Here is a 21,085-nt window from a genome sequence, read left to right as displayed (position 1 = left end):
CATCTAGAATAGTATTGTTTCCTATAATATCTTTGGCTTTTTGTGTGTGCTTATAATGTATATCTGTATGTGTGTTTATACATATGGAGAGAGAGAGAGAAATTCAAATGTATTTGTATCACAGGCCAATTAAAAAAGTTTAAAATCCTCCCCTTTAAAGGACAATGCAAAATTCAATATAAGCTTCTATCAGCAAATTAAGACAGTAAAACACACTGGGATAAGAATCTATGATGGGTCCTGGCCAGTTTGGCTCAGTGGATAGAGCATCAGACTGTGGACTGAAAGGTCCCAGGTTTGATTCCGGTCAAGGGCATGTACCTTGGTTTCTGGCACATTCCCAATGAGAGTGTGCAGGAGGCAGCTGATTGATGTTTCTCTTTCATTGATGTTTCTAACTCTCTATCCCTCTTCCTTCCTCTCTGTGGAAAATCAATAAAATATATTAAAAAAAGAAAAAAAAAGAATCTATGATGGTTCCACTATGCTGGGGTGACTTTCCAGAAGGTTCTAGAAGGAAGGGGCATTGGAAAGAGAGAAGAGGCTGAATTTGGGATCCAGTTTTCTGGATCAAGCTTGTCCTTTTTACTCTGTGGTTGAGCTTATTTCCTGTACCTCACTGAGAGGCAGCTATGAAAATTCTTTAGTGGGTGGGTGTTTCCTAATTTGTTACTGTATCGTGGAAGGGATAATACCACCATTTCCTTCAGGGTCAACTGCTGGTTTTGATCATCTCAAAAACCCAGTACAAATATTCCTTTGAAGCTTATGAGTCTCTGCTCTGTTGCCTCTATCAGCTTTGAGATACAGTAATGGGCCATGGGGTGGGGGTGGAGGGTAGAAAATAACATTTCTTTGAATGTTGTGTTATAAATCCTCGCCCTCCCTCCCCCCCTCAGGGAAAATGAAAGGAAAAAAAATGTTTTAAGTGTTAGGAAAATGAACCTTATTCCAAACTATTCCCAGCATCTAGTATAGTCAGAATATGTTGTATAATTAGCAATTCTTATATCTTATTTTCTCTTGCAAAAGTTAAAGAATCATATAACACTAGAGGCCCGGTGCATGAAATTTGTGCACAGGAAGGGGGAGTTGTCCCTCACCCAGCCTGAACCCTCTCAAATCTGGGACCCGTTGAGGGATATCTGACTGCCCGTTTAGACCTTCTCACAATCCAGGACTGCTGGCTTCCAACTGCTCCCCTGCCTGCCTTCCTGATTGCCCCTAACTGCTTCTGCCTGCCAGCCTGATCACCCTCTAACCCCTCCCCTGCAAGCCTGATTAATGTCTAACTGCTCCCCTGTCAGCCTGTTTGCCCCTAACTGCCCTCCTCTGTCAGCTTGGTCATCCCTAACTGCCCTCCCCTGAAGGCCTGTGTCCCCCCCAATTGCCCTTCCCTGCAGGCCTGGGCACCTTCAACTTCCCTCCTCTGCCAGCCTGATAACCTCTAACTGCCCTCCCCTGCAGGCTTGATCATCCCCAACTGCCGTCCCTTGCAGGACTGGTCCCTCCCAACTGCCCTCCCCTGCTGGCCATCTTGTGGTGGCCATCTTGTGTCCACATGGGGACAGGATCTTTGACCACATAGGGGCAGCCATCTTGTGTGTTGGAGTGATGGTCAATTTGCATATTACTATTTTATTAGATAGGATGTTTAAAAGAAGACTGTTCCAACCTATGAAAACAAAGAGGGTCTTCTTATGAGGCATTATTTTAGTCACCTTGACAGATGAGAGAAAGCTGAGGTTTCTACTTGAGTGCGGTCACATGCTAGTAAGGCTGGAGACAAAGGCATCTTCTCTTCTCCCCAAAATTCTCACTGACACGGCATAGATGTTCAGGGTTTAAGTTAGTGGCTCATTAGCATTCCTTTTCACTTAGCATTTCCCAGTCGTAAAAAGGTGTCTTCTTGCCCTTCATTCTAAGGACGTCAGCATTAAAATGCAGGGGGTTAGGAGGTGCTGATGGAGTAGCAGAGGAAAATGACTTACTTGTGAGATGTTATCAACAGTATGCTTAGTGTGAATCAGCAGTATGATGCAATTGTCAAGAAAGTAGCGCAATCTGGGGTTTCCTTCAAGTGTACCAGCAGCTAGAATAAGGGAGACCTGTGCGGCTTTGTTTTAGCGTCAGACCTCGGCTTTAAGCTGATTATAAGAATTTGCAAAGTAGTCAAAGGAGATAAGGTTTCTGGGTACTAAGGGGACGGAAAGACTGTCATAAAAGGAGAAGCTGAAGATGATGGAAAAGGAAGAGAATACATTCTAAATGCTTTTTAACTATTTGCCTATTTATTTATTTATTTATTTATTATTTATTTTTTTAATTTTAAGTCTAAAACCCAAAAAATAGCTCTTGGACCATTCATTGAAATCAGGAAACGAGCAATTCAATGTAGGCAAGAGTTTCCTGGCATCAAATATGGAAGCATAGAATGAGCTTACCTATAAAACAGTGAGTTCCCCATCATTATCAGTATGTAAGCAAAGACGGGAGAGTCATGTTAGGGTTTAGATTTTATTCACACCCTGTATAAAAATTAAAAGAATTATAAACCAAGTTATAATTTGGCTGCAATGGGATATTATATGTGATTTTTTAAAATGAGCTAAATATTTTTATTGTTTAATTAAAAAATAAAAATCTTATATGACTTTTATAATCACCAGAGATGAGTTTACTGTGAAGACCATAAATTTTCAGCCTCCAGGCCCCTCCCAGGGTAGACCCTGGCAATATAGTTAATAAATGCTGTCACCGCAGGAGTATTTAATATTAGTTCCTGCACATGAGCATTTTAAATGCCCTGGAATCTTTGGGCTTATCTTTAAGAGAAATTTGACAGAGGTCCCCAAATTTGCCAACAATCTTAAAAACTTCATTACATTTAAAGCTGACATAACTTTTCTACACTATCAATAATTTTAAAAATTATACTTAGTGGGACACTGAATTACTCTTCTAGTTTTTGTCTAGAAAATTATATTAAAGATATTATTATATGAAGAAATAATAAAAGCTAATACAGCCAAAAATAGAGAGGAAAAGCATAGTGATGTGTTTTAAAAAATCAATAAAAATAATCTATTTTCCTCATATTTGTGATGTTTGTGATAGTCATCAGCTTTTTTTTATATGTATTTTTGTGTGACTTCTCATTCTAAATAATTATTTTCTTATGATTTTCTATTAAATATCTTAATGAAACTTCCAGATTTTACAAGCTTTAAGTCCCTCAAGATCTGACTCACCCTGGCCAGAGTGGCTCAATTGATTGGAATCTCCTATAAACAAAAGATGGAGGGTTCAATTCCTGGGCCCACACTCAGATTGCAGGTTCCATCTGTGATCAGGATGGATGTGGGAGGCAACCAATTGATGTGTGTGTGTCTCTCTCTCTCTTCCTCTCTCTAAAAATCATTAAAATTTTAAATCTGACTCTTATTCCTGAAAATAAACAAACAAAAAAATTTTAAACACAGTTCCAATTACAAGAAATTTAAGTCCATGCAGTTAGGATTCTATGTAATGAGCTGTTGGGTGTGCATATTAAGCCATAAAAAGCTCTAGAAATAAAGACCATATATTAGCAGCTAAGTCGTTAGGTATCCAGTGCCAAGGAGCATCGGCCTCCTCCCGGTTGCTCTGCATCCCTCACACCACCTGCAGTGCTCTGATCCTGTGCGCACCTGGCATGCTCTCTCTTCTAGGCCTTCACTCTGCTCATCCCCCTCCACCCCCATCCCACCCTCCATCCAAGTGCTGGGTCCATTCCAACATTTAATAAACAGTAGTTGAATAAATTTTAAAATAAAACAAATTGTTAACATTATTTCTGGAGGCTGAATTAAGGAAGAAATTGAGTCTCTTATTTTCAAATTTTAGTTACCCAATAAAGATATTAATATATTTTTTTTATTGATTTGAGAGACAGAAGTAACACATTGACCTGTTGTTCTACTTATTTATGCATTCAGTGGTTGATACTTGTATGTACCCTGACTAGGGATCAAATCCATGACGTTGGCATGTGGGAACAACATTCTAACCTACTGAACTACCCTGCCAGGGCCATTTTATTTTTTTTTCATTAGAATAAACTAAATTAGGAAAAGTTGATCAAGTTAAAGTCTTCTTTCTTTAACAATACTCTTAGTTTTGGTTCCTTCCATTGAGGAAAACATACTTATGAGTTGGGTATATACTTTTATTTTATGTGTTTGCATATGTATATAGTTTGGAGAGAAAAGGGGTGATTTTATACAAATAAATTATATCATTCCGAGACTGCCACTAATTTTTCTAATTGAATAGTGTGTTTTGGGATCTATCAACTTTTTAAAAATGTATTTTATTGATTTTGTACAGAGAGGAAGGGAGAGGGATAGAGAGCTAAAAACATGGATGAGAGAGAAACATTGATCAGCTGCTTCCTGCACACCCACCACTAGGGATGTGCCCACAACCAAGGTACATGCCCTTGACTGGAATCAAACCCCGGGACCCCTCAGTCCGCAGGCCGACTGCATCAGCTTTTGATTTGGGTTTGTGTACACAACACCCTTAGTATTTCTCAGTGGGTGTGCAGTGGTCATTCTGAGCAAGACAATTTTCCTTTGTTCAGGGCTGCAACATTCTTTGCAAGATGTTAAGCATTCCTGGCATCCCCCTCACCAAGCGCTGGTAGCACCCAATTCCCCGCCCTCATCATTTGACAATCAAAAATGCTCTCACACCTTTTCTTGTTAACACTTTGGGTTATCTTTTTACATAATCTCATCCTATGACCACTCAACTTTGTCATCTCACTGTTACTGGATATTTACGACAGCTCCAACTTTTTCTCTCATAGACACATCCACAACAAAACCTTCTGTTCATCTTTCCTTCTGAGGCTGGGTGAGGGTTCCCCTGGGCAGACCAGAGCAGTGGAATTGCTGATCAGTCACACTAGGTGTGCTGACTTCCCCTCCAACTGACACCTCTCCCAATCGTACAATCTATCATCGTCCCAAATCCCCTAACAGTTAACACTGTCAAACTCCTCCATTTCAGCCACTCTAGTGGATAAAGAAATGGCACATGGCTGTTTTAATTTTCATTTCTGAGATTAGTACTGACGCTGTTTATTTAAAACACATCATTCCTCTTGTGTGGAAAAGTTTCACTCTCTCTTCTGTACACAACTTCAGTGTTTCTCAGTGGGGGTGCAATTCTGTATGTGGATCTACTTTAATTTTTACTACATATGTTTTAGAATCAGAAGGAAATTTCACACAATTAGAAAATAATGTTGTGTCCTTCAAGGCCACTTCGGTGTTGGCTCACTTAGGGAATGGTCTTCGTTATTCTTCCTGAAACCTTGTGGGTGCTTCACTCTCTAGTACAGAGTTTGCAAAGTATTTGTCTTATGCTCCTGCCTTGAATAATGGTTTCTTGAAACCCAGCCTAAGGCTTTCCCATTTATGTCCTTTTGACCTATCCAGTACAATGCCTTGCACAATGCTTTGCACACATTTAAAACTTAATAAATAAAAATTTTGAGAGAAGGTAGAGAAGGTTGATAATGAGAAAACTACCAATGTCATTCTACTATATTTTCAACTTTTAGTTCTTCATAAACACAAATGGACATATTTCTAAAAAGATATGTAATATTATTTGTATTTATAGTTACTTCCCTGGAAGATATGATCACCCTAATTTTTTTTTTTGGGGGGGAGGTAGGATGTTTAACTCCATTAAAAGAGAAAGTTTAGGCACTAATGAAAGAGCTATTTGGGGAATGAGGATCCTCACTGCCCCATAGACATCAGAAAGTGTATGTAGGTGTCTGTCTGGCAGGCCCAGGACTCCATAAAATCCAACAGATGTCAAGATTTACTCAACAAGCTGTCACCGGAATGTTCACTGTGATTCTTCTTGCTTTATACTCCCTATTTTTAATATATTTATGATAAATAATTATTATTTAAAAGATTAGAATAAAAAATTCTTAGCAAAACTGCCATCAAGCTCTAATTATCAGAAGAATTCCATAAATGGCTTAAACACAGTCTTCAGATCTCATTGAAAAGCATCCAAAGGAATGTTCAAATCCTTTGTTTTAGAATTTTGTTGATCAAATTCTGTTGCTTCAAATATGTAATCTACCAGCTCAATCTAAATCTTATTCTGAAAAGTTCATTCAAAATTTAATTATTGGCAAAATGTATTTAAGAACTTAGAATCTTGTAGAGATTAGAGTTTGGGTTGTAGCCAAACCTGAAGTATTTTCATAACTTCACTTTTAATTCCTCCCATTGTCTTTTATTCTTAATTAAACTATAAATGACAAACAGCATTATATTAGTTTTAGGTTCCAATTGTCCTTTGAAAGCATTTTGTAGTGAGAAGATTTGAGCCTGTCAGTGAATCGGTTGAATGAGTGAGGTTGCTTTGTGGGTAACAATTCAATAGGCTTTCTTATAAAATCTTTTTCCTTGCAATTCCTTTAAGCTAGCAAACACATTTCTAGTACAGGATAGAGGCATCTCTGCCCCAAAGAGGAAATGTGCTAAAGAAACACACAGTAGGAAATGCAGATTTAGAAAATAGCTTGGAGACCCATGTGGAAACTTCCCTACAAAGACAGTCTTACATTTTGCTTTTCTTATAAAGTTAACATTTCAGGCCATGGGATATTACAATGGATGCCAGCATGGCTCATGACAGCAGGATCCCTCTCACCCAGAATCAGGCTCTTCCTTGAAATTCTTGTACACTATACATACTTCCCTGATAGCACTTCATTTACGGATATTGACATTATTTGTGTAATTGCCTCTGTCCCCTTCCTCTCCCCTGCTCTGGATCATGGGTCCCTTTCAGTAGCATCTGTTCCTGTTCCCTAGCTTTATGTTGTCTGAAATAAATTGAAAGATAAAAATTACATTTAAGCAACAAGAAAATTACAGCATAGAGGATGCATTCCAAGTTATGGCTCTGTGGATCTCAATGGCTTCATGCTAACAACTGTATGCACTAAGTTTTGCTGTTTGCCAGGGCTGTATTGACCATTTTGTGTGTGTTAATGTGAGCAATACTCACAAATGACCAACGAGGGTATGACTATTATTTTTTCAAGTCTTCAGCCAAAGAATGAGGATATTTTTTCCAATGATTTTAAAGAGAGTAGCAGGGAAGGATTGGGGGGGGGGGAGAGAGAGAGAGAGAGAGAGAGAGAGAGAGAGAGAGAGAGAGAGAGAGAGAGAGAGAGAGAGAGAGACATTGACGCACGTGCCCTCACTGGAGATGGGGACAGACTCACAATCCAGGTAGGTGCCCTTGACCAGGAATCAAACTCGAAACCATCCTGTGTACAAGCTGAGGTTCCAACCACTGAGCTTTCACCATCCAGGGGGATTGAGGTATGACTATTTTTTTTAATATATTTTATTGATTTTTTTACAGAGAGGAAGGGAGAGAGATAGAGAGATAGAAACGTCGATGAGAGAGAAACATCGACCAGCTGCCTCTTGCACACCCCCTACCAGGAATGTGCCTGCAACCAATGTACATGCCCTTGACTGGAATCTAACCTGGGACCTTTCAGTCCGCAGACCGACGCTCTACCACTGAGCCAAACCGGTTTCGGCGAGGTGTGACTATTATTAATCCTATTTTAGAGGTGAGAAAGCTGAGGTTTAGATTAGTTATGTAACATGTACAGCTAGTAAGAGTTATAACCTGCTCCAGAAGCTACATCTTAATCACCAACCCAGACTGCCTCCACCAAATCATTAAGGCAATAAGAGCAAGGTGCAGAAGAGTGTGTCTAGAAGGCTCTATTTCCATGGAGTTAGGAGAGAGGACATATTTGAATGCCTCTCAATGAATAATTTTCTACCTTTTCATCTCATGACACACTTAAACTAATTACTAAAATTTTGTGGTATATCAAAAAGTATATTTGCTGCCAAAACCGGTTTGGCTCAGTGGTCATGGTTTAATTTTTGGTCAGGGCACATGCCAAGTCTGTGAACTCGATCCCCAGTTGGGTGCGTGCAGGAGGCAGCTGATCAATTATTCTCTCCATCATTGATGTTTCTATCTCTCCCTCTCCCTTCGTCTCTGAAATCAATAAAAATAAAAAGAATTAACCAACCAGATGCAACCTTATTTTGCAACATGACCAATAATATGGAACTGTATTATATGACCTATATTTATTATATGACCTATATATTTATGGTTTAAGACAGGGCATTCACACTAGATGCCTATTGTGTTGGCTGTTGTCATTATTTTATTTGACAATTTAAAAGAAAAGAGGTCAGTACCTCTGACTAAATAGTCAGGTACTGGATGTTTTAAAAATTCTGGTTGCACACTGAATGAAAATGGCCGCTCTAGGTACAAGGATATCTCTTGGGAGAAAACACAGGAAAATGCTTAGCATCAGTGTCCTCTGGGTAAAGGATCAGTGTCCTCTGGGTAAAGGAACTGAAGCTTATGGGTGAGAAAAAAAGCTTTATTTTCACTGTCTTCTTTTGAAAAGTATTTAGCATTTTTTTTTCTTTTACCATGGACATATGTTACCTTTTCTAAAATGACTTTTATTTTTAACCCATAGATCAGTTTGAATCTCCTTGGGACATTCCTAGCTCTTTAGATATTTTTCAGTTAGAAACAATAGGAGATGGGTCTTGCATCTTGTATAAAACATCTGAAATCCTTATACTCAACTTCATTTCACTCATGACAATGGACTCTAGTAGAAAAGCCCAATGGTCTTTCCCACTGCAAAAGGTGGTACCACACTTGCAAGAGAGATTGCGAGAGAAAACAAACGAAAGAGGAAATTGACCAAAGCCCACTCTGACTATTATTTTTGACTTGGGACTTTTAAAATATTTCCTGTTTACGATGTAATTTTGTATGTTTATCTTGCTACCACCACGACAAAGTACCACCTCACAGTTCTGGAGGTTAGAAGCCTGAAATCAAGGTGTCCATGAGGTTGGTTCCTACTGAGGGTTGTGAGGGAAGGATGCTCCAACCCTCCCTCCTAGACTTGTGGATGGTCATCTTCAAATTCACATGGCACTCTCACTATTTACATGCCCAAATGTCCCCTTTTTATGAGAGGACACCGGTCATATTGAATAGGGCCCATGCTAATGATCTCATAACTTGCTAAATACCTTATTTCCAAATAAGGTCACATTCTCCGGTTTGGGGATTGGGTCTTGAACATATGAATTTTCAGAGTACAAATTGAACCCCTCACACTTTGCTAGTAACTCTCTGCTCCCCGCTGTAGCCACACCCAGGAATTTTCCTATCTCCTGGCTACCTATGTGGGGACTATTGCTGAGGTAGTCTCGGAGCAGAAAAGCCAGTGAGAGAAGAGTCGCCTTGGGTTTGCCCTGAGTGAAAGCACTTTCTCTCTTTCCTAGGTGGTATCACGGCAACCTCACCCGCCACGCAGCCGAGGCTCTTCTCCTCTCAAATGGATGTGACGGCAGCTACCTCCTGAGGGACAGCAACGAAAGGACCGGGTTGTACTCTCTCTCCGTGAGGTATGATGCTTAATAATTCTGAATTCAGCGTGGTCCCGTTTCTTAGCCACGTGGCCATTGACTTTATCATCACACTCAAATAGCCAGATAACAAAATCCTCTTGGTTCTTGGTAGACCAGCCCATCTAAGGATTCCAAACGCCAAGTGGGGAGACTGTTAAAGCACATTGTTGCTCCTTCCACCGGCAGGTAAAAAATGTTAGAGAGGAAGGACCGCTGGTGGTGCGTGAGGCCCGAGAGTTGGCAACCAAAACTGTTGGCTTGACTGATAAAGAAACAGAAACCTGAAGTGGTAAACGACCTTATACCCAATAAACCAAAGATACAAAGAGCACCGGAATCCAGATCCCTGAATGCTGGCCTCGTGTCCCTTTAATATTTTCTACTTCCTGGAAAATCAGAGTGATTTGTGGCTGTGCAGCTTTCATAATCACTGACCTTCTTTCTCAGGTTCCATTTCCCCTGGATGCTCACAAAATCAACCTAGTCCCTCCCTACCAAGCACACTAAAAACAGTGATTGCCCAGTCCCCCCCAGGGACTCTCTCCCCACCCCTTTCTCCTGGATGGCCTTCTTATCAGAGGAGTTGACTTTGCCAAGAGATAAGCCAGGGGAGTCCTGGTTCTTAGGCAGCATCTGTCACATAGCCTTCGGTTGCCAGGTAGCAAGTCTTTGTGGGCTCATGGGCAGTTGCCCTGGCTTGGACCAGGCGTGTGAGGACTCCATGAAATTGCCTTGGCCGCCTACTCAATAATCTCAAACTGTTACTATTTTATTCCTGTTTCTTTGATGCCACCTTCTACCTTCATGTTGCAGTTCCTCATGTTGATCACTGATCCCTCACAATAAGGTTTTCTCTTTTCTCTCCTGCTTCACCTGGTGCAGGAGAGAAAAGAGAAAACCTTGCCACCAACTCAGTAGCAACATCTATACTCCTTTCTCTCTAAACCCTCTTTTCTATCCAGATCAGCAACTTTTGTTTTTTAATCTCTCTCTCTCTCTCTCTCTCTCTCTCTCTCTCTCTCTCTCTCTCTCTCTCTCTCTCCCTCCCTCCCTCCCTCTCTCTCTCCCTCCCTCCCTCCCTCTCTCTCTCTCTCCCTTCCTCTCTCTCTTTAATAGGGAAAAAAAAACTCGCTATAAACATATTCCCCTGCATAATTTATGACAGGCTTCTTCTATGAGCTGAAAAACCAAGAATTAACGTATCTTCTCATTTTCTCTTTGGACTTAGAGCATGATATATAGAGCTGGACTCTGCTCAGGCTCCTACCAGGGTGAAATAAAGGTGCTGGTGAAGGCTGTGGCTTATCTGGGGCTCAGAGTCCTCTTCTTTCATTCTCTCCTTTTCTCTTCATTCATTTCCTTGATTCCATAGGACTAAGTCCCCATTGCCCCATAGCTATGAGCCAAGGACTACTCTTAGCTCCTAGAGGTCACCCATAGTTCCTTGCCAAGTGGCCCCGTAGGCAGTTCACATGGATGTTTGCTTTTTCCTAGACCAGCTAGTACATGTTTCTCTGACGTCCTCTCATGTGATTAGGTCAGACAATCCCATTATTTTAAAGTCACCTGTCTTGGGACTTCACTATCTGCAAAACGCCTTTAGAGCAGTGTTTAGGTGTTGTGTTGAACAATTGGGAAAAAGAGGGTGTGTTCCGGGACATGAGAACCTTGGGGCCACGTTGGACTGCTGCCTGCCCACCCTCCTTTCCCGGAATCAGTGACAGTCTACAGGCCTCTTTAAGGGGAGTGGGAGAAATAGGTAGGAAAAATATGTTTTTCTGTATGTCACAGAAAAACATACACATTCATTAACATTTTTATGTTGCCCTGCTGCGTTTTCTTTACAAATTTTCTAAATAACAACATTTTTGAGAAAATTATCAAAAAATAAAATTCTGCTTAGGTGAAAGCAGGAATTGTGCTTTTTTTGATCCACAACAAATGTTAAAAGTGGTTATACTGCTGACGATTGCATGGATCTATCCCAAATCTCAAACAAACCTGTGGAATTATGGGATCAAAAAAATGTTAACTTTTCACTTATATATGTCTCATCTGAACAAATGGATCATAAGCTCCTTACAAGGCGATGGCATATATATTCCATCTATATACAATTTTAAATATAAATCATTCATTTCCATTACTAGCACTTGGAAATTCTCTAAAGAAACAAAAACCCACTGGCAGAGGTGACAGGAGCTATGGACCAGCTCAGGATAATAAATAAATATTGAAGAACATCTACTGTGTATCAACCGTCTTTGACAAGTGTTATAGAGGATTCAAAGAACTTGATCTTAGGAAATGTAGCTTCATATTAATAATAAGACATTTCCAGATACCTCAGTGCAAAGTAGAATGTGGTAAATTGCACGAAAGAAAGCAAATAAGTGCTTGTAATGTTGAGAAGAGAAAAAGCAAGTAACACAAGCTGGACAAGTCTTGCAATACTTGATGGAGTTGGTGGCATTTGAATGGACACTTGATCCAAAACAAAGGGGAAGAAGTTGCAGGTGGAGGGAACTGTCTGAGCTAAGGGACAAAGTGGAAACTCCTAGGAGAATTGCTCATCTCAGGGTGTGGTTCCCAGGCCAGTAATATCACCTAAGAATGTGGTAGGACTGCAAATTCTCAGGCCCCACCCTTGACCTACTGAATCAGGGCCCAGAAATTGGGGTTTTAACCAGGTCTCCAGATGGTTCTAATTTCTTTTTTAAAATTTGATTTATTGTAATGATTCTAATTTGATTTTTTACAGAAAGGAAGGGAGAGGGATAGAGAGTTAGAAACATCGATGAGAGAGAAACATACATCAGGTGCCAAAGTACATGCCCTTGACCAGAATCAAACATGGAACCCTTGAGTCTGCAGGCCAACGCTCTGTCCACTGAGCCAAACTGGTTAGGGCTTTTTTTTTTTTTTTTTTTTTTTTTTTTAATTGACTTCAGAGAAAAAGGAAGAGGAAAGGAGAGATAATAACATCAATGATGAGAGACAATCTTTGATAGGCTGCCTCCTGCATGACTTCCATTAGAGATCGTGCCCGCACCCCAAGCATGTGCCCAGACTGGGAATTGAATCATGACCACCTGGTTCATAGGTCAACGCTCAACCACTGAGCTACACCAGCTGGGCTGATTCTAATTTCTGAAGCACGTGAAAGTTAGGGCACGCCCTGTACAGAGAAGAGAAGAATAGTGGGATTCAAATATATATACTATATGTAATTTATAATTTATTTAATGCTCTGCCTCATTCCAAAAATGAGGTGGAAAATGACAATGTAGGAAATTTTATATTTTAGTCAGTAGGCAGAGGAACAGACAAGGAAGAAAAAGGCCTGGCCTTACATAACTAATTAAGTGACAGAAGCTGAATTCAGACCAACTCCCAAACAAGTAAGAGAGGAGGGCCAGGGACAGAGAAAGAGAACATGTGATCTGCCATTTCCATAATCTCTCTTCCCTGCTTTTATTAAATTCCTGCTCCTTAAGGATGTTAACGTTCAAGGACTTTTTCCACAAGTCACAGAATGCACAGGGAGAATTGTCTCTTATCTTCTACGAGAGTGAAAAATTCACAAAAGCACACTATGCCGAAAGAAACTATGTCTATGATTGTGTCATAATTCTCAGTTTTTAAGGGGATTGACTATTGATATGAAATACATAAGGTTACTATTTTTCTTCAAAAATGATACTCATCCTATATAATAAAAGGATAATATGCAAGTTGACCCTAATAGCAGAATGACTGGGAACGACCAGTCACTATGACAGGAGCTTACCACCAGGGGGCAGACACTCAATGCAGGAGCTGCCCCCTGGTGGTCAGTACACTCCCATAGGGAGAGCTCCGCTCAGCCATAAGCCAGGCTGACAGCTATGAGCACGGGAACGTCTCCCGCCTCCTTGGCAGCACTAAGGATGTCCAACAATGGCTTAGGTCCGGGGAGCGGGCCTAACCCATCATGCGGACAACCTCCAAGTGCTCCCAGGCTACCAGAGGGATGTCTGACTGCCAGCTTAGGCCTGACCCTCCAGGGAGCATGCCTAAGCTGGCAGGTGGACATGTCCCGAGGGCTCCTGAACTTGAGAGGGCACAGGCTAGGCTGAGGGATACCCCCCCACTCGAGTGCATGAATTTTCATGGACCAGGCTTCTAGTTTATTATAATAATATTGAACATTTATTTTTCCTTTTCAGAGCCAAAGACTCTGTCAAACACTTTCATGTTGAATATACCGGATTTTCATTTAAATTTGGCTTTAATGAATTCTCATCTTTGAAGGATTTTGTCAAGCATTTTGCAAATCAGCCTCTGATTGGAAGCGAGACAGGTAAGCTCTGAACACAAAGATCCTTGATCTATGCACCATTGTTTCAGGTGGAGGAGGAACAGGTGGATTTCAATGAAATACTTGTCAATTCTATTGAATTATGTGGGTATAACAAGCAATCGGATTTATTTAGAAAGTTTTTCCCAATTACTGTGCCATATGCTACATTTATAAATTATATACATAAATTTGTATTTGTGTGTATCTCAGTATTGTCTTTAGGAGAAAATAATGTGCTTTGTGAAAACAATAATTTTTGTCAGAATATTATTGAAAGGATTGATTAAAAGCACACAATTTCTTTAAAATTATCTATTCACTTTATAATAATATATATAATTAAAAAATAGAAAGAACAAAGATAAGAATAACTTTTTGATGCCTCACAATTTTTAGGCAGGGTAGTTTGCATATTGGAGAGACCCATAACAGATAATTTTGAGTTTTCTTAAAAATGTAATTTGTATTTAAATTTTCAGAAAGATCACTGAATATTGAAAATATTAACTAGCGATCGCTGGCCTGAGCAATTCCTTCATTTCATCATAAAATTCTGTTTGTCTTGTCTTGGTTTATCTTAAGTTTTTAAATTGGACTTACATAAGGCTAAAACATTTTAAATTTGTTTATTTGAGTTGTTAGAGTCAAAGCAGAATATGAAAGTTAAAAACCAAACAAACACACTATCTTAGAATTTGAATTACTAAAGTTTTTTTTGTCCATACTTTTTAAATAAAGTAAATGATCATCCATGTATTTGTAATATAGAGTCACAATTTTATTATATGCCCTAAATGGTAATTCTCAGTTAATCAAAAGTTGGCAATTCCAAGAACCTGTGGCACAGAGGAACTCGCGACTTGACAACACAACTGGTTACTGTGAATTTGTACATAGTGTTTTCTTGGTAAACATGGCCAGGGGGCTTTTTTGTTAATTTCAGTGTGGTGGGAAGGGATACCATCATTGTCTTCCTTTTCTGCTATTTCTGTGGTCCGGATAGACCCTGGTATGAATCATGCAGTGTGAAGTAGAGATGAAAGCACAATGGAAACCACAAAATATTTGCCTAACTTTAATACTGACCATACAAGGCCTATAATAGAATACCCCAAACTATAAAATTGAAGCTATAATAATTTTTTCTGGTGGAAATTCTCCCTGCCAGCCCTGAAAATTACTTCACCATTTAACCAGAAGTAGTTCTCATAAACAGATGGCAGGTGAGGATGTGTTTATTTCCATTGCTACTTGGGCCTTGGCAAGCATTTCAATTTCTCAAATCCCTTCATTTCTGACTTATTTCCTACTGTGTCCAACCCGAAACTTAGTATTGTTCGACTCTTGGTCACTGGCAATGGAGAGGAGATTTCTGAAGCCAAAGACTTCATCAGCTTCTATCTTTGTCCTTCTCCATGTCCCCCAGATCCTGATATAGTGCATGGCACTTTGGGTGAACAAATGAATGGATCACTATTAGGGGAACTCTTTGTAGCCTTCAAAACCATTATTATTATTATCTTCCAGTTTTCTCTTCTTTCTCCAAACAAAGTCAGTTCCCTTCTTCTAAACTCGCCTCCTAGGCTCCATTTTCAACCCCTTTAATCATTTTCTGTACGCTTTCCTGGATTTTCTCAAAGTTGGGGGAAATTCTGCTTACCAACAGATTTCAAAACAATTTAAGAAGAAAGTGAATACAGAGCTTTTTAGTTGAACCTTTGTGGTACTGATCCAATCACCAGGCAAGAGGCTCACCTAAGATTGACAGTGATTTTGGGACAATGCCAAAAACCCTGTAAATACATTTACCTAGCTAAAAGAGGTTCATGATTAGTGCATTAGGGATTGTAAGGATGTGTAATCCTGACTCCTACAGTAGTTTTCTCCAAAGCTAAAGCCTGCTATATGTTTACCATTATTTTATAGTGTTATAATTATTTTATTGACTGTAATAAAATTCAGGAAACTAAGTTTTAATCCCCTTCCCTGCATCTCCTCTGTTCTATTCATTATCCAATAGAGAATTTGTTGCGACTTGAAGCCCTGCTACAGGAACCTGGTGCTGATAAATATGCATTTGACTTACTAGTTTCTAGCTCTTGAGTTGGACTCTGCTAACTTATAAAATATCCTTATAAAAATAACTTATAAAAATCAATAAAATACAGTGGTGCCTCACAACGAACTTAATTCGTTCCAGGAGCAAGCTTGTTATGTGAAAAGTTCGTTATGTGAAAATCGTTTTCCCATAACAATACATGTTAAAAAAAATAATTCGTTCTGTAGCATAAAATATGCTAAGATGACATAAAAAAAAATATGCTAAGATGACATATTTTTATTTAGATACATCTAAAAACATAATTTAAAAAAAAACCACACATTTTTTTAATTTTAAGACAGACTAAGTAGAGTCTACCGAATCTTGCACATCTTCATCCATTTTCTGCTTTTTGGCCGATGGTTTCATGAAAAACCTGTCCAAAGTTCGCTGTGCGAGGCGTTCGTTATGCGAGGCACCACTGTATATTAAAAAAATAAATAAATAAAATAAAATTAAATAAATAAATAAATAAATAAATAAATAAAATATCCTTCTTATCTGTCCTAGCCAGATGAAAACAAAGCCATGACAAGAGTTCCAATTTTTCCCCTCTGGGAATAATAGGCTCCAGGAAATTAGATAATGTGCTGAAGTCATGATGACTCAAGGACAGAAAGTCCTCAGAAGCTACAGAGTAGGCACTGTGACCTCTGAAGAATGGTGAATGGAAAGTTGGATGCCATCTTCTAAAAATAGGTGTCTTCTTGTTCATTTAAGAGTTGGTTTCTGGCCCTGGCTGGTGTGGCTCAGTTTTTTGGAGCATCACCTGTACACCAAAAGGTGGTGGGTTCGATTCCCAGTCAGGGCACATGCAGGAGGGAACTGATCAATGTTTCTCACATCGATGTTTCTCTTTCTCTTTCTGTCTACCTTCCTCTCTCCTTCTGCAGCATGGTAATGGATTTATGTTGGGCCCTTCTCTGTGGGCCTCTCATAGTGTTCCCATGCCAGAATAAATTGTGGCCTCGAACCATTGCCCAGCCTTCTTACCTGTGGGCTGTGAGCACTGAAGGGGGTTGTACAGTGTTTTATTTTTAAATTGGCTTCTGGTGTTGGCTCACTCTGATCAGAGATCGAGAGATATCCAGACTGATGATTCTGTGTGTACCATTAGATTAAGTGCAAATTCTTCTTAAAGTTTTAGTTAGATAAAACTAGAGAAGCATTTGCCTGCCCAATGGATGAAGCCCTGCCAGGGTTCTCACCTCCAGATCCTCAGAATGGGAAAGACTAAACTAGGGTATTTCAGGCTTCTCCTCTCAGCCCAGACCCCATTCAGACTCGCCCTGCAGGGCCTGGAGAGTGAGTTATTTAAGAGAGATTTTCTTACACTCATCCACTGACAGGGATGGCACCACCTCTGAGGATAATAGAGAAGATCTGCAAATAGCCAACAACCTTACACCTTTGCCTTTCATTTATAGTTAATGTCTTCAGTTGAGTAAAACCCAAAACACTTGGTTCTGGATCATAAAAACATATTTGTGGTCAAGATAGGTAAACATATTAATCTAAAGGTATATATACTATTTTAAGATATCTTTCTTTTCATTCTATTTCTATTCCCTAATCTTTAAACTTGAAGAATTTCTGTTTCCTGCTCTGGAGAATAAAGATTCCCTAAACAAGATCTAACTTTCCTGACAACTCTAAGATTCTCTTAGCATAATTTCCCCTTTCCCTTGCTATAATCTGCATTTCATCTCTCTAATCTCCATTAATGTTCCTGTTCACTCTAATTTTTCCTTATTAGTTCCCATAAACACTCTTAAGCTATTTCCAGTTTTCAAAATCCAAGAATTTCCCAAGTATATAATAGTGATATGTAAGTACCCTTTTGCTTTACTTTCCTCAATGGTCCTTTTATCTTCTCACATATTGTATATTTCACTTTAAAATGTCTTTGTACTAGTATGTAAACTCTATAAGAAGAGAGATTTTAGTCAGTTTTATTTCTCTGGTATGTCCCAACACATAAAAGAATCAATGATAACAATTATCCATAACATTTCATGTTGGGTATCGCATTACCAGTGCCTGCATTGCAGCTTGCATGGCAACCCACAACCAGCGGACTCCTGACAGTTAACGTTTACCTCCAAAGTTTATACAAAGCACAATTTGAATGATGTTATGTGTTGTATGTATGCTCAGTAATGATTAAATTCAGAATTCATTTGTAATATTAACATGTTATATAGAACTGTCTCTTTATATTTGTACATGGCTTCTAAATTCAACTCCAATAGCTTTTGAGACTTTTTATATGCTTTTGAGATTTTCTTAAATCCTTGGTCCATTATTATTAATTCTTACCGTATCCTCTGATGATTGACTAAGTTTCCTATAGAAAATATAGACTTGAAAATATAGATAATTCTCTTTATATTAAATTCTAAATATTATTAGAACAAAAATTACCTTTCCGTTACCCTTTTTTTCTATTGCAATACTTATGTGCATAAAATTGTCATATATGATTTATGATAGGAATTACTAGGTTGTGACTTTAATCACCTAACAGCATGAAAAATTATATTAGTCAAATGCTTTGTTTGTACTTACCCTTTATAGTAATTGGTTCTCAGTTTTAAAGATGCTATCTGGTTCTTTCTTAAATGTCAAATTTCCACTTCTCTTTTTGTTTTGATGTGGGGATTCCCAACCTCTTGATAACTGCTATGGCTGTTATTATATTTTGTGACACCAGCCATTTTACTCAGGTAGCATTTTAAAACAATTAAGTTAAAACTATTTTTAATTTAAGAATTGTGTGACATTTCTGAAAATAATTAGTGACAACTTGGAATTTCGCTAAACCACGACCAGAAGTCACTTCTTAGTTTATGTTTGCCAAAAAATACATGTTTTATTAGTTTATAATGAGGTTTTTTTGAAAAAGAAAAAAGCAATCAAAAAAGAGAATGAAACTAGCATTTGTGGGGTGTTTACTAAGTTCTAGGCATTCTACTAGAAATTGTGACAAATATAAAATTCCCTAATCTTCTGAACCACCCACAATAATGTGTAAAGTGGTCCCATTTTCAAATGAGGAAATAAAAACTCAGAGATGTTAAGCCATTTGCCCAAGATTACACACCTAGTAAGCATCAGAGCTGAGGTTGGAATACAGACTAACCTAGTGCTAAAGTGTAGACCCTTTTCATTCGCTTTGCTCTCTCCTGAAACTGCTCTTGTGATATAGCATTGCCACAGCGCAGTATGCCCTTAAACGGATTTGAATGGGAAGGATCTCTGCCACAGTACATAATAGGATGTTATAGAATATGGTGAGGCTACAATACCTATGTCAGTTCTATCCCTCTGTCTCTAAAGTCTATAATCATATTTTTGGCTTGTGATATGAAGCCATTGTCCTAAAGAATGTAAATCAGATTGAACATCTGTCTTTGTAGGTATTGCTATTTGAGAAGTTATGCTAGAGGAAATCTTAAAAAAGAATAAGAAGGATTAGAAAACATCTCCCAAATACTTGGGCCCCTCTCATGTCTCTCCAGAAAGGCTATAAAACAGCCTTGGTAAATACAAGAAGGTAAAATAAAATTGGAAGTTTGATGGAGGATAAGAAAAATGAGACACAAAGATAAAATGGTACCAGGGGAAAAAAATTTCAAATGAATATTGTACGTCTTTGACAAATAGAACATGAATTTAGTTACTATTTCTTGCTTCTCAATTGGGGAGTTTAACTAGATTTACTGATGTTAGAATAGCAGGGATCTAAGAGACCATTTAATCTTTTCTTTAGAAATGAAAAAGAAGCCCTGGTGAGAAATGTTGAGGCAAAAACTCACACATCCTTTACTGAAGCTGCCTCCTAAAGAATCAGTTTTTAAATTTTGATTTATACATTTGCTCTCTTGTCCATGATAAATAGAGTACAATATTTCACATGCCATACAGAGTTTTTCATGGTGGCGACCACCAGAGCTGAGAATGATATATGGTATCATGAGTAAACAATTGAATTCCCAGCTCAACTCCAGTCCCAACATTCACCAGCTGTGAGTCCTCATGCAAGTTGTGTCACCTGAGCTTCAGTTTCGTCATGTTATAAAATTGAGCTGATGGTGTAATAGTTTATACCTTAAAAGGTCATGACTTGCAGTGAAGATTGAATGAGATTAGGCATGTAAGACATTTAGAATGATTCATAGCATGGCATAAACACTCAATCATTATTGTTACTTAATGAAGTCCCTTTGTAGTAATTCATTCCATAATACTATACACAAAAGCTATACATTCTTTGGTATATCATGAAGAGTTAGTTTAGGGAGAGTTTAATGTGTATTTATCAAATATGTATGATGTCTTCTTCAAATTTTAAGTTCCTTCTAATGTAAATGAATGTGGTTGAACTAGCACCATTTTATGATGGGTGATAGTCCATTTGCAGAGCAGGTTGCAAAAAATGATGGAGGCAAATCTTGAATATTCGTATAAACTCCACCTAGAAAGCCACTTCCATTGGCAGGAAGAGACAGAGGAACTCATGCATAAGCCAGTTTTCTGAGCCTGAGGTCAATAACGAAACATGGAAGGATGTGATCTCATTTTTAAAAAAATATATTTTATTGATTTTTGAACAGAGAGGAAGGGAGAAGGATAAAGACTTAGAAACATCGATGAGAGAGAAACATAGATCTGCTGCCTCCTGCACACCCCCCACTGGGGATGTGCCTGCATCCAAGGTACATGCCCTCGACCGGAATCGAACCTGGAACCCAATGCTCTATCCACTAAGCCAAACCAGTTAGGGCATGATCTCATTTTAATATAATTCATCAAATAGATATCGGATGCCAACTATGAACCAGGCATTTGTTAGCCACTGACAATCAGATATCACCCTTAAACATCTCACCATCCAGCTGGGGAGCCTGCTGGGTAAAGCACTAGATTTAGTGCAGGAAAGAAATACTCAAAACCAAAGTTCCCCTTTCAGGAGCGATGTGTGCTCTTGCGCTGCACTCTGTTTCAGACACAAACCAACGCCTGGGCTGGAGACTGTTCTTACTCTTCCTGCTGGGATGTAAGATGAGCTCTTCA

The 21,085-nt window shown here is 38.8% G+C and overlaps 1 protein-coding gene across 1 annotated transcript in view; it reads left to right on the top strand.

Moving 5' to 3' along the window:
- Nucleotides 1–21,085, top strand: part of DAPP1 (dual adaptor of phosphotyrosine and 3-phosphoinositides 1) — a 51,342-nt gene that overhangs the window by 8,876 nt on the left and 21,381 nt on the right. The window contains exons 2-3 of the mRNA XM_084884524.1: nucleotides 9,441–9,563; nucleotides 13,775–13,908. Coding sequence (XP_084740650.1) covers nucleotides 9,441–9,563; nucleotides 13,775–13,908 — 257 coding nt within the window. The remainder of the gene's footprint in view (nucleotides 1–9,440; nucleotides 9,564–13,774; nucleotides 13,909–21,085) is intronic.

The sequence above is a fragment of the Pipistrellus hanaki genome, assembly GCF_964339955.1.
Source record: "Pipistrellus hanaki genome assembly, chromosome: 1".
Classification (NCBI taxonomy): Eukaryota; Metazoa; Chordata; class Mammalia; order Chiroptera; family Vespertilionidae; genus Pipistrellus; species Pipistrellus hanaki.
The sequence above is the reverse complement of the archived record's forward strand: the minus strand, read 5'-3'. Positions and strand labels throughout refer to the sequence as shown.